We start from the raw sequence: 11,728 nt of genomic DNA on the forward strand, positions 1-11,728 counted from the left end.
GGATTAGCTCACATTATGATTCCTTGGATATGAAATACAAGGTGATTATTTCCATAGTTTGAAAATTACAAGGTGTGAAGCCCTCAATTTTCACATAAAATTCATGCCAGACATGGGCTCGACTCTAGTTCCGACTAAGATCCTAAAATTTTCGGATATGATTTTTTGCTGGGTATGGTTCGAGTCTAGTTAACGTAATCCTCATAGGATTCGGATATGATTTTTTTATGATAGATCCGATTGAATCCGGCTTCAGACCCGCTACAAGCATTTTAAGTCAGATCTGAGTTTGGTCTCACCTAGGTCCTAACCAAACGTGACCCGTTGACACCCCTAGTTAAACCGTTTACATCCCTAAATTATCTTTATATATTATTTATTAATTTATTACTTTGCTATTTGCATAAGAAAAGTCCTTTTGCATTTAAAAGTGCGTATCTCCGTGCTTCGGTTTCGGTGTTCTCTCTCTCTCTCTTTCGTGCATATAATCCACCGAGAACGCCACAAAAAAAAATTTAAAATTTGATTTTCACGCCTCCCTCCTGTAAAAAGATTTCCTATATTCATCAAACCTACAAAAGGATTCTGCTGTGAAAATTTCTCATTAATTGCCAACATCCGAATCCGAGTTTCTGGAATTACCGCAAGGTGGTTCCAGCCTTGCATCTAACCGGCCATGAGCCGATTTGAAAACGGTATTTTCTCCTTCTTTCTCCTCTTCCTCTGTATTCCTGATAGATCCATCAGGATCAGGCTTGTTGGTGGGCGCTGTTGACATCCATACCCTAATTCTTGCGTAAAAATTAGGGTCTCTTTTCCCTTTTTTTTCTCTAGGGTTTTCTGGTTCTCGATTTTGCACCCGTTAGGGCTTGTGGGTGGTGGTCAGATGGACTCATCATGTGTTTAAATTTGTGGGTTTTGTTTGGTTCGTGATTCTGTTCTCATTAAATCACGATTCCGGTCGTTTTGAGGGTTTCTTGCCTCTTATCAGGGCATCTTTTGTGCTTTGGGGTTTCGGAATATGGGTGATTTGGTTTCCATTTCGTTGTTTTTTCTGCTGACTGTCATAGATTTTATTATGAACTGTGTTCTTGTTCGCGGATTTGGATTGATTAGAATTTCTGAGGATTTGGTGCTTTATGTTTGTTTTTTTGGTTTTCTGCATTAGGGCTCGCAAGAACGTGCGTCCAGCAATTGTTCGCGCCTTCCGAGACCGATTCATGAGCCCTAGAGTTAATCAGATTTGATGGGTTTTATTTGAATTTCGTGATCGATCCATTGCAGCTTCCATCGAAGCTAAAATTGGCACCTTTTAGCCTTTTCTAGGGCTCGATCGGGATGTTCACCAAGATCATTGGCAAGCGGGGAAGCCGCAGGTCTTCCAAATCTGATGTAAACGAGCCGGCGGTGTTTCATCTGTCTGCGAATTCTTCGTCCGGCCTTGTCAATTCAGCTTCTGTTTCCAATCCAACCAGTATTTCGACATCTAATGTCACTGTGAATAACAATGTGATTAGAAACAATGGCGTTCCGCAACCGGTTGCAGATAGATCTCTGGCCACCACGCCTTCCACTGCAGGAGCCATCGAATTGCTTCCACTCTTCAGAGATGTTCCCGTCTCTGAACGGCAGAACCTGTTCATTAGAAAACTTAAGATTTGTTCTATAGTTTTTGACTTCTCGGATAGTTTCAAATTCGCTAGAGAGAAGGAGACTAAAAGGCAGACATTGCTTGAGCTCGTCGATTTCATTCAATCTGGTTCAGGGAAGCTCACAGAACCCGTGCAGGAAGAGCTGATAAGGATGATTTCTGTCAACATCTTCCGCTGCTTGCCTCCTTCTTCTGAGAGCACTGGGTCAGAGGGTGCGGATGAGGATGAAGAATCTTTTCTTGAACCAGCATGGTTACATTTACAGATTGTTTATGAGCTTCTTTTACGATATGTTGTTTCTTCAGATACTGATACTAAGATCGCTAAGAGGTATATTGATCACTCTTTCGTTCTGAAATTGCTTGAGTTGTTTGATTCAGAGGATCTTCGTGAAAGGGACTATTTGAAAACCATTCTTCACCGCATATATGGAAAGTTCATGGTCCACCGCCCCTTCATAAGGAAAGCAATCAACAATATCTTTTATAGATTCATACTCGAGACAGAGAGACACAGTGGCATTGGTGAGCTCTTGGAGATTTTGGGAAGCATAATAAATGGGTTTGCATTGCCAATGAAAGAGGAACATAAGTTGTTCCTTGTTCGTGCTCTTATCCCACTTCACAAGCCAAAATCTGTTTCAGTGTATCATCAACAACTATCTTATTGCATAACCCAATTCGTCGAGAAAGATTATAAGCTTGCAGATGTAGTGATAAGAGGACTGTTAAAGTATTGGCCTGTTACTAACTGTCAGAAGGAGGTCCTTTTTCTGAACGAGTTGGAGGAAGTTCTTGAGGCAACACAGTCAGCAGAATTCCAACGTTGTATGGTCCCACTCTTTAGACAAATAGGCCGCTGCTTGAATAGTTCACATTTCCAGGTATATTTATTATTTATATTCTGGTTTTATAGTTGATGGCATTTGTTTCCGCATTTACATATTATATCTACATGTATTCTCTTCCCTATTTTTTCATGGAATTGTAGCATTTGGATGACTGACTGCATGATAGAACAAAAGAAAAGGAGAAATTTCATGTCTTCAATTGATTGTGATAAGTTGATGCCCTTTTTATTTCAAAATAGTTTTTCTTTTTAATTTATCATAAAAATAGATGTTTGTATAATATTGTAAAGATGGTTGAGATATGGGCCAGGTAACATGATTCTTGGGCTATGTAATACAGACTTTTCTAACAGGGCACCGCACCCGTGTCGCACCCAGGCGGGTGCGACACTTGGACACAACTTCCTTTGTGTTAGGTGAAGTCAACCACACTGAGGTCCATTTCTATCCAAAAGTAGATTCAGTTAACCCTAATCAAGTCTATTTTTATCTATATTATATATATAAATACATAAATGCACACACATACACCTAATGTTAACTTGAAACTGTTAAAAATTATATATATATATATATATATTATATATATATATATACCCTCTTCGCACCCCCACACCCAAGTTTTTTTTAAAGTGCTGCATCGCCGCATCCGCACCCGCACCCGCACCTATGTGACATAGTTCTTGGGTCTCTTTGCAAGCAAAAGTGTGATGATTTTCGGCTGGCAAATGTTAAATATTTAAGATACATTGGTTCAACTATACAGTGCGATCCAATTAAGAAGATGCATTTTGATGCCTCAAAGTTTATTAAGATTGTCTTCACTTGTATCCAAGATATTGTCCAGATGGCAAGTAGGTCAGTTGACATAACACTTTGTGGCCATTGATCTATCTTTGATCTATCTTGCATCAGTGTCCAAGATGGACAGGAGAGATCTGCCTTGTAGGCAATGCCATGCGAAGCCAGGTGGTATCTTTCTTCTTTCTATTATTTTCCTTATTTAAAGAACCCCTGATCTTTCTTGATGAGTGCAAACATTTCTCCTATTAGCAGCATTAAGATGGTTAGAGTAGGCATGCCCACATTTTGGTGGCATGAGCTTGTGTGGGAGTGACACCTGGAATACCTAGGTTGACAATGATGAAGCACCTGAAATTACCTAGTCAGTGGAATGTGACACCAAACATTCAACTTTTCAGTATTTTCTTGAATTCTCAGAGGATACTATGCCAACTTTCTAGATTCCTATGCCAAGTTTATCCAATAGATATGCTCTTGAAATTTATAATTTGTATTCAAGGGGATATGGACAGTTGGAGCTTTTAATTACAAAGGCAAATGTACATTTGAGCATTAAAAGATTTCTGATGCTTATCATTTGTCTTATTGTGAATATTAATTTGTATTTTTTATATAGATGTTTTATAACTTGTATACTCTTGTGTTGATACCATTTGTGCAGGTAGCAGAACGTGCCCTTTTCCTGTGGAACAATGATCACATTGTCAGTTTGATAGCTCAGAATCGTAATGTGATTTTCCCGATCATTTTCGAGTCACTAGAGAAGAACATACAGTCTCACTGGAATCAAGCAGTTCATGGTCTGACCATGAATGTTCGGAAGATGTTCCTGGAGATGGATAACGACCTATTCCTTGAATGCCAACATCAGTATCAGGAGAAAGAGGTCAATGCAAAGGAGTTGGAAGAACATCGTCAATTGATATGGAAGAGACTGGAAGCTGAGGTGGCTGCCAAGGCGAGGAATGAGGAAATGGTGCTGGTAACTTAAGGAACTTAAGTTTCTTGACTACCATGTTGCTCCTGGATTATTGGAAGGACAGATTAATGTATGGACTGGTAGCTATTGAAAGTTTGAGAGTGTGGTTTTAATTGTTTCACGGGTCGGTGATGGTCTGCAGATTATGGATTTTTCCTTTTTTCTTGTCTTCTACCTGAAGGCTTTTACATGCAAACCAAATGCAATGCCTGACAACGCTAATGTTAGTTATTGATTGGGAAGGCCCAATGGATGCAACCAATCTGTTCCTCATGGGAGCTGTAGAGTGTTTTCCCTTTTTCTCTCTTTGTAACATCATGCCTTTAAATACATTTTGGTTATTTCTTGAACAGAAAGAAATACACTAGTAGAGTCCACATGAAGTGGAGGGAGGTTTAAATCAGATTTCATATTTTTCATAGGAGTTGAAGCAAATAACATGTAGAATACTAAATTACATATTGTAAATATGGATGCTGCAACTCCAACCTGAATAGGAAACAAATTTTAGAAAATAAAAAGTGAATTGGTTACATGGCAAAAATGTATAAACCTTGTGTGATTAAACGTGCAGAAACCTTTGTACTGTAGGCCAACCCCAATGAGGTTTGCCACAAACTGACAAAAAAGGCTTCAGACACTGACCACAGTCATTTTGGAGTGCTGCATCTTCCTTAAGACGATGCTTTGCTTCCTTGTTTCTGTTATTTCAAGATGATTAAGCTTTATCCTTGATATTTGTCCTTATTTATATAATATAGGGTTCTCACTTTGTTTCCTCCCACCCACTACTACTGTTCCACTGCTACTATTGCTCTGTGAAAAGTTATCTTGGTAAGTGGTTTTAAGTTTGAAAAGTAGGCCTCACCAACTGTTTGCTGCCATGCATGAAGGTATCAGTTTCTTTTTCTTCTACTTACATCTTTTGGATTTTACGGGGTTTTTTGGCCTGAGATGTAGTCTTGATCTGATAGTATTGATGCAGATCCAACATTGACAGAACACATTCCAAAGGACTGCCCATGCAAGTGGTTTCTTGTGCTGAAGAGGTAATTTCATTTTTTGCCTTTTTCTTCTCCATTTTCTTGGTATTTAAGAAAAATTGTCATTCTGGACTTTTGGGAATGAGGAATTTGCAGCACAAACCGTGCATTTTCCTACATTGTCATGAATTGAGTTCTAAATATTTTAGCATCGTAAACCTCAAATTTTAAAGGATTTGCTAACTTTCTGTTGATTAGCTTTGACCGTTTATAATATTCTTGAAAGCTGCTATCAATTTTGTATGGGCAGATATCCTATCACTCATTATTGAGCCTTTGGTTCTCCTTAGAAAAGGATAACAGAAGCCTTGTTTGGGTGGTTTGACTCAGATTGACCACTCAAGTCATGCCCGATATAGTCCAAGCCAGATTAGGTCTAACCGTCTAAGTTGATTTGATTCATACCATACTAGTCTACTCACACTCATCTAGTGATGCCTGGCAGTGTCAAGGACTCGACACCTTGATGCTAGTTGCAAAATGGAAAGGAAGTAAGGCTGAAGTGGACAAAGCAGTGATAGCTGTTATAGCGGTGCAAGTTGGGGCACCTCCCTCCATCTAGGCAACTAGGTGCTTCACCGAAGATGAAAGCACCACACAGGTATCTATGGAATGAACTAGATACTTATGAGTCACCATTCACTAGTGTCTCTTGCAGTATTCTCCTTTTGCTCTCCGTGGAAACATTTTTAAAAGAATTGTCTCAAAAAGCATAAAAAAAAAAGATGAGCTGCTAAGCGAATATAAATTTGGAAAATGTGAATTGGCTATCAAGATCCCACATTTGCAGCCCTAAAGTCATAGTTAGCAAACCGGGCGAGTCAACTCGGGAATCGCCTGAGTCAACCCGGATCGGACCTCAACTGGGATCATCGATTCAGGACCACCGATCCACATACCTGTTGTTTTTTGTTATGCATTTTGTGATTTTAATGTGAAATGCTCATAAAAAGATACTTGTTATAAAGAATCATATGTTTTTTTAGTTTGCATCATTACATGCACTATCTTTTCCAATATGACAAATTTGGTTTAGTTTGTATCCTTGTACTATATTTTCTAGAAGATATGTCTCTGTGGGTTCGAACATGCTGGAATGCAGGTTGGGTGATCTCAGTAATTGGTTTATTTTCAGTTCTCTCGAGCCTAGCAAGTTTTGGGTTGTCTTAATGTTTCTATAAAAAAAGAAAAAGGGAAAAAGCCCACACAGACTACACTCATATGCTAGGGACAACTATGTGAACACCAAGTTAGTGAAATGTCGCGAGTTGGAAACCCACAGAAGGCATCCCGCATGCACTGCAAGGTCGAAGCCGGGTGTATTTCCAAGTGGGCAGGGATGACCTCAAGAGTTTCACCAACCAGAGGCCAGCCAGTTTTCCCTTAGCCTAGCCACACAAAAAACAAACAAAAGAAAAACCTAAAAATCCCCTGTCGACGAAGATCAACCTGTCAGCAATTCTAGCTAGATAACCTCTAGCTATTCCTTGTATGGACTTGGATATGATAAAAAAAAAAGGTTTATTTTTTTTAGATGGCGAATAGAACCTCACTGCTGCAAGGATGTAACTCATCGTTTTCACCAAACAGTTTGGCCCATCAAGTGACCCACGTCCCTAAGAAGGTTCACTGTCCAGATAAGAGAGTTTTTTAATAAAAATGCCTGCACGTGCGCATCTATTGGTTATAGCAAATCATTCACTTTTGGTTTCTCCAAAATGTTAATCACAAAGTAAAAGTCAGAACTCTGCTTTACAGACTATGCTTGCACTGGAGCTTAATTTTCTACCCATGCAACCTATGCACATATCTGTATATACACCACTGAAGAAAACAGAAAGAAAGTACTTAATGGTCTGAAAACGAAGCTTTCATAAGGTCGAATTCTGAATCCATGAACTGAAAAAGAATATATATATATCACCTGGAACTACTTCAAGGCAGAAAAAAGTTCATCAGATGCAGCCATGAAGCATAGAACAAATTCACAAACTAAATTGAAAAACAAGATGTGAAGCATATATTATCATAAATTGTACACATTTAGATGACAAAAGTAGAGATTCCACTATTGTGCATGTGGACTTTGTGAAAGGTTATTAGCACATTAGAATGTCCTATGGTATGGTAACGAAAGAATAATTTTGAAACTCCATGACTGTGAGACCACATTATGATGTATATATTTTCTTCTAGAAGTGTAGATTACATGGACATTAAGGGTTATGATGAAAATTTTAATATGATAAGAAACTCATGTAGTTGTACGAAAGGATGATTTTATGGTTAAAATCCATACTATACATGAAAAGTATCATGGTTCATATGATGAAAAACTACATGACTATGTGAGAGATAGATAACCCATAACATTGAAAAAAACCATATGACTATGAAAAATAACTCATAGCATATGTAAAAAACTTCGTACTTAAATATAATGATGAAGAAAATCCACGTGACTATCATAGCATGTGTAAAAACCTCGTATATGATGAAAAAATTTACATGATTATGTGAGAAAAATATTATTGATATAACTGAATAAATTATATTATTTGATGCATGAAGTACTATATGTGATACATAATGCATCAAATATGATACAATGTGAGTGTCCACCCTATATAACCAAGTGGGAGATGTTGGGTCTCACACTAAAATCCGAATAGCCACACAATGGAAGGATGGTAACTCACATAATGTGAGTTAAATATCATATTAAATGCGATTAAAAAACCCCATTAAAGGCTGAGATAACGGCTACCTAGGAGAAGATTATATATTTTCAACCACTGCGCATTGCAGGAGAAGGAACTCCCTTAAAGTAGGTCGTTAATTAAAACTTCAATCTGCACACACCCCAATCCGAAACCCAACATATCACTCCTCACCCACTTATCAAAAATGAGTGAATGCCTCCAAAAGATCACCATTACAAGAACACAAAATCTTTGGCCTCATTAGGGTGGCCCTTAACCAGACAGAATTGACCATGAATCCATCTCAAGGTGTTCATAACCTTTTGGTTCATGTGATGCTTGACTAGATCTACTTCAACCAATGTATGACATAGTAGAGCCCTATGCATGGACAGCATCAACCTGTACATAAACCTGGACGAGTCATTTGAACCATGAAAACTTTGGTTTTTTCAAGGACCAACTTGCTAAACCATTTGAAATATATTGTCCCAGTCTAGCCCAAATTTCAGTCCAAACATAAAATGACTGAGCTCACTCAACTTGAGGCTCAACCGAGTGAGGTCCAAGCTCACAAGGTTAAATATAAACCTGCCAAGATGGTGCAATAAGGTTCTGTTTGGGAACCGAATTTTATGGGAGGAGATTTGGCCTCCCATCTCCCCATTTCAACTACATCCTTGTGATAATGTAGTTGACAAATCTCCTCCCAGAACCCTTTCCATCTCCCTCCCAACACCCACTTCAAAATAGATCCTAATTGGTGGAGTGAATCTAAGAGCAGCTGTGAAGAGGGAGGTGGCAGGGAGTTGGAGATTGGTAAAATGTTGTGGTATGAAATTTTTTCATGTGAAAGTATCTTTCTACCTCCTCAAGTGGAAATTTTTTCATATGAAAAATGGGTCATTTAGAAAAACTTTCATATATAAAAGTTCCTTTTGTTTAGAATGGCATGGAGAGATTCAATTTTTCACTCCTAATGAAATTTTCTTATTTTCTCCCACTTCCAAATGTGGGTTTAAGGTCTATATTTGATAATAAGGTTCTAGACATGGATCCAAAAACCGTTTGGATTTGAATTCAGGTCAGATGTGGTCAATACCAGAACTGAGTCATTTGACTTATCGAAAATTTGCGAAATGGATTCGATTCAGATTCAGATTGGAATATGGAAAAGCTCGCACCAAATCTGTTTTTTTACATGTAATCATATTCGGATATCCATTGAATCCAGATATCCATCAGTTTGATAGCAAAAGTTCAAAACCATATTTGTGTTTGATCATAATTTGATGTGGTTTTTGGCTTACGACTCAACTGAGTCGGATTTGTTCAGATATAAGATACAATCCAATCCGTTAGACACCACTAATATGTGATTACCAAAATCAACACGATTCCCTTTTAGGGCAGTAATTTCCCGTCTTTGTACTTCCATATGTAGCGCACCACCGACGGGGGCTCCTCTTTTCTGGTAAGAGCAGCTAGTAATGTCGCCTTGTGTTGGGGGCTTTGCAGGTTCAAAACCCAATGGTATAGTTGTATAACTGGTAGGGGTCGGACTAACCCCTCCTTGCCTTAACCGTGTTAATAATAAGAAAGTGTGAGCCTTCGTTACCGCACCCGTCTGTTTTTTTTCTCTCTCTCCGAACGTCACGATTCTTTCATTCTTCCCATACTTGACATGGTATCAGCATGGAACTAGATCTATCCAGTCCTTTAAGAGATTGATCAAATAAATTGGCTGCATCTTAATTTTTGTCATAACCCTAATGTGTTGTCTATCATAGTTCTCTATCTTAGAAAAGTACATGCAGCCAAGTGTGCAGAGCACTTGTGTGTAGAGGTGGGCATCGGGCTGGCCTGGGCCCATTTAGAGCTTGGTCCACCAGGCTTTAAATGCAGTCCAGACCAGAGATGGCCCAACCCTTTACTAATGAGTTGGGTTTTGGCCCGGTTCTTAACGAGCTCAGGTTTAGGCCCGGTTCTTAACGAGCTTGGGTTTAAAGAGCAGCCCATGACCCAGCCCATTGGCCCAATGTGAAGTCGGGCTGGGCCCAAACCCAACTAATTAGATAAATAATAAATAATTAACAAGTTCTCATGTACCCAACTAATTATCTTTTTAGTTTTCATAAAAGTAATGCAACTAATTAGGTAAATAATAATAGCTCAAAACTATCGGGCTGGCCCGATAGCTCGAGGGTGGATCCCAACCCAACTCACGTATATAACGGGCCGGGTTTCAGCCTGGTAAACTAACGAACCCAGGCCTAAAACCTTGACCCAAACTTTTTTATGCACTTTATAATTTCTATGAACAGCATGGTGCTGGTTTAGCTTTAATTGACTTTGCAAATCTTTTAGATTTTGAGACCTGTGATGCTGAAATGCATGAAGGAGCTCGTTTATGCAAATGTGGAAAACTGATGTCTCCCTCTCTCTCTCTCTCTCTCCACTAGAAAGTGGCTATTCATCTTTTCTGTCACATAGATCCTCCTTTTTCACTCCCAAATGGTATCCTTTTTATTCACTACTGTTTCGCCTTTGTTTCTATGCATAGCCACAAATATCAGTCTCGGCGCTATATCTCGGTGAGGCAATTTCTTGCGAGATTATAGTTTAGGTTGATAAATCTTAGAAAAATCTCGAGGCTTACAAAATTTTTAAAAAACATATAAAAATAACAAAAATAAGAAAATATCATGTTCAGGCAATAAAATACATATATAATAAATGAAATAAGTAAAAAGATGTAGAAAATAAATAAAAAGTTAAAAACAAGTAATACTATCATGAATTATCACGAGAATATCATGAGATTCTCGTTGTAATATCACAATATAGTTAAATTGGCGATATTTTCAAAATACTGACATATTGTACCTTTAATATCTTTCGCTAAAAATACCGCAATAATATCATGACATTTTGAAAATATTGCTGATATCTGTGACTATGTTTCTATGTACACCATTTAATTTGCTATTGTATTTAAAGAGTAGGATGACTGTAACTTTGATCTAATATTTATTCTGATGGGACATATCTCTCGAATAATTCCATATAGAGAAACATGTAAGGAGAAACCATGTCACATGGATATGGATGTAGGATCAGGACACAATGCCAGATATGCTTGGTACATTAGGATACAACAACAACAACTACGCCTTCATCCCAAAACAATTAGGGTCAGCGATATGAACCAAAAAAGAAAATCATTCTGGGTCTTCCACATGAATCCTTCTCCTCCAATCATTTCTATCCAATGTCATGTCCTCGGTGAGGTTCAAAGCATTCATATCCTTTCCTATCATCTTCATCCAAGTCTTCCTAGGCCTACCCCGACCTCTTTTAACTAATATATTTTTTCATTTCTCCATCCTTCTAACTGGAGCATCATTAGGCCTTCGCCGAATATGTCCAAACCACCGTAAACGATTCTCTCTCATCTTATTTTCAATGGGTGCAACGCCTACCTTCTTACGTATCTTCTCGTTCCGAATCTTATCTTTTATTGTATTTCCACACATCCATCTAAGCATACGCATCTCAGCTACACTCATTTTTTTAATATGATGTCTCTTGTCAGCCCAACATTCCGTACCATATAGTAAAGCGGGTCTAATAGTCGTCCTATAAAACTTTTCCTTCAACCGCAATGGCATTCTACGATCGCACAACACTCCAGTTGC

The 11,728-nt window shown here is 38.4% G+C and overlaps 1 protein-coding gene across 1 annotated transcript; it reads left to right on the top strand.

The window, feature by feature from the left end:
* The first annotated feature begins 460 nt into the window (after window positions 1–460).
* Window positions 461–4,645, top strand: LOC149827825 (serine/threonine protein phosphatase 2A 57 kDa regulatory subunit B' beta isoform-like). Its single transcript, XM_090019666.1, has 3 exons — window positions 461–695; window positions 1,169–2,535; window positions 3,968–4,645. Exons 2-3 carry the CDS (start codon window positions 1,339–1,341, stop codon window positions 4,295–4,297), a joined length of 1,527 nt encoding a protein of 508 aa, XP_089875792.1. The 5' UTR covers window positions 461–695; window positions 1,169–1,338; the 3' UTR covers window positions 4,298–4,645.
* The last annotated feature ends 7,083 nt before the right edge of the window (window positions 4,646–11,728 follow it).

Source organism: Nuphar pumila, chromosome 10 (genome assembly GCF_984573655.1).
Source record: "Nuphar pumila chromosome 10, dmNupPumi1.hap1.1, whole genome shotgun sequence".
Taxonomy (NCBI): domain Eukaryota; kingdom Viridiplantae; phylum Streptophyta; class Magnoliopsida; order Nymphaeales; family Nymphaeaceae; genus Nuphar; species Nuphar pumila.

Coding starts and splice junctions, on each gene's coding strand:
- LOC149827825 (XM_090019666.1), top strand. CDS start 1,339: ATGTTCACCAAGATCATTGGCAAGCGGGGAAGCCGCAGGTCTTCCAAA. Junction 2,536..3,967: donor TGAATAGTTCACATTTCCAG/GTATATTTATTA, acceptor CCATTTGTGCAG/GTAGCAGAACGTGCCCTTTT.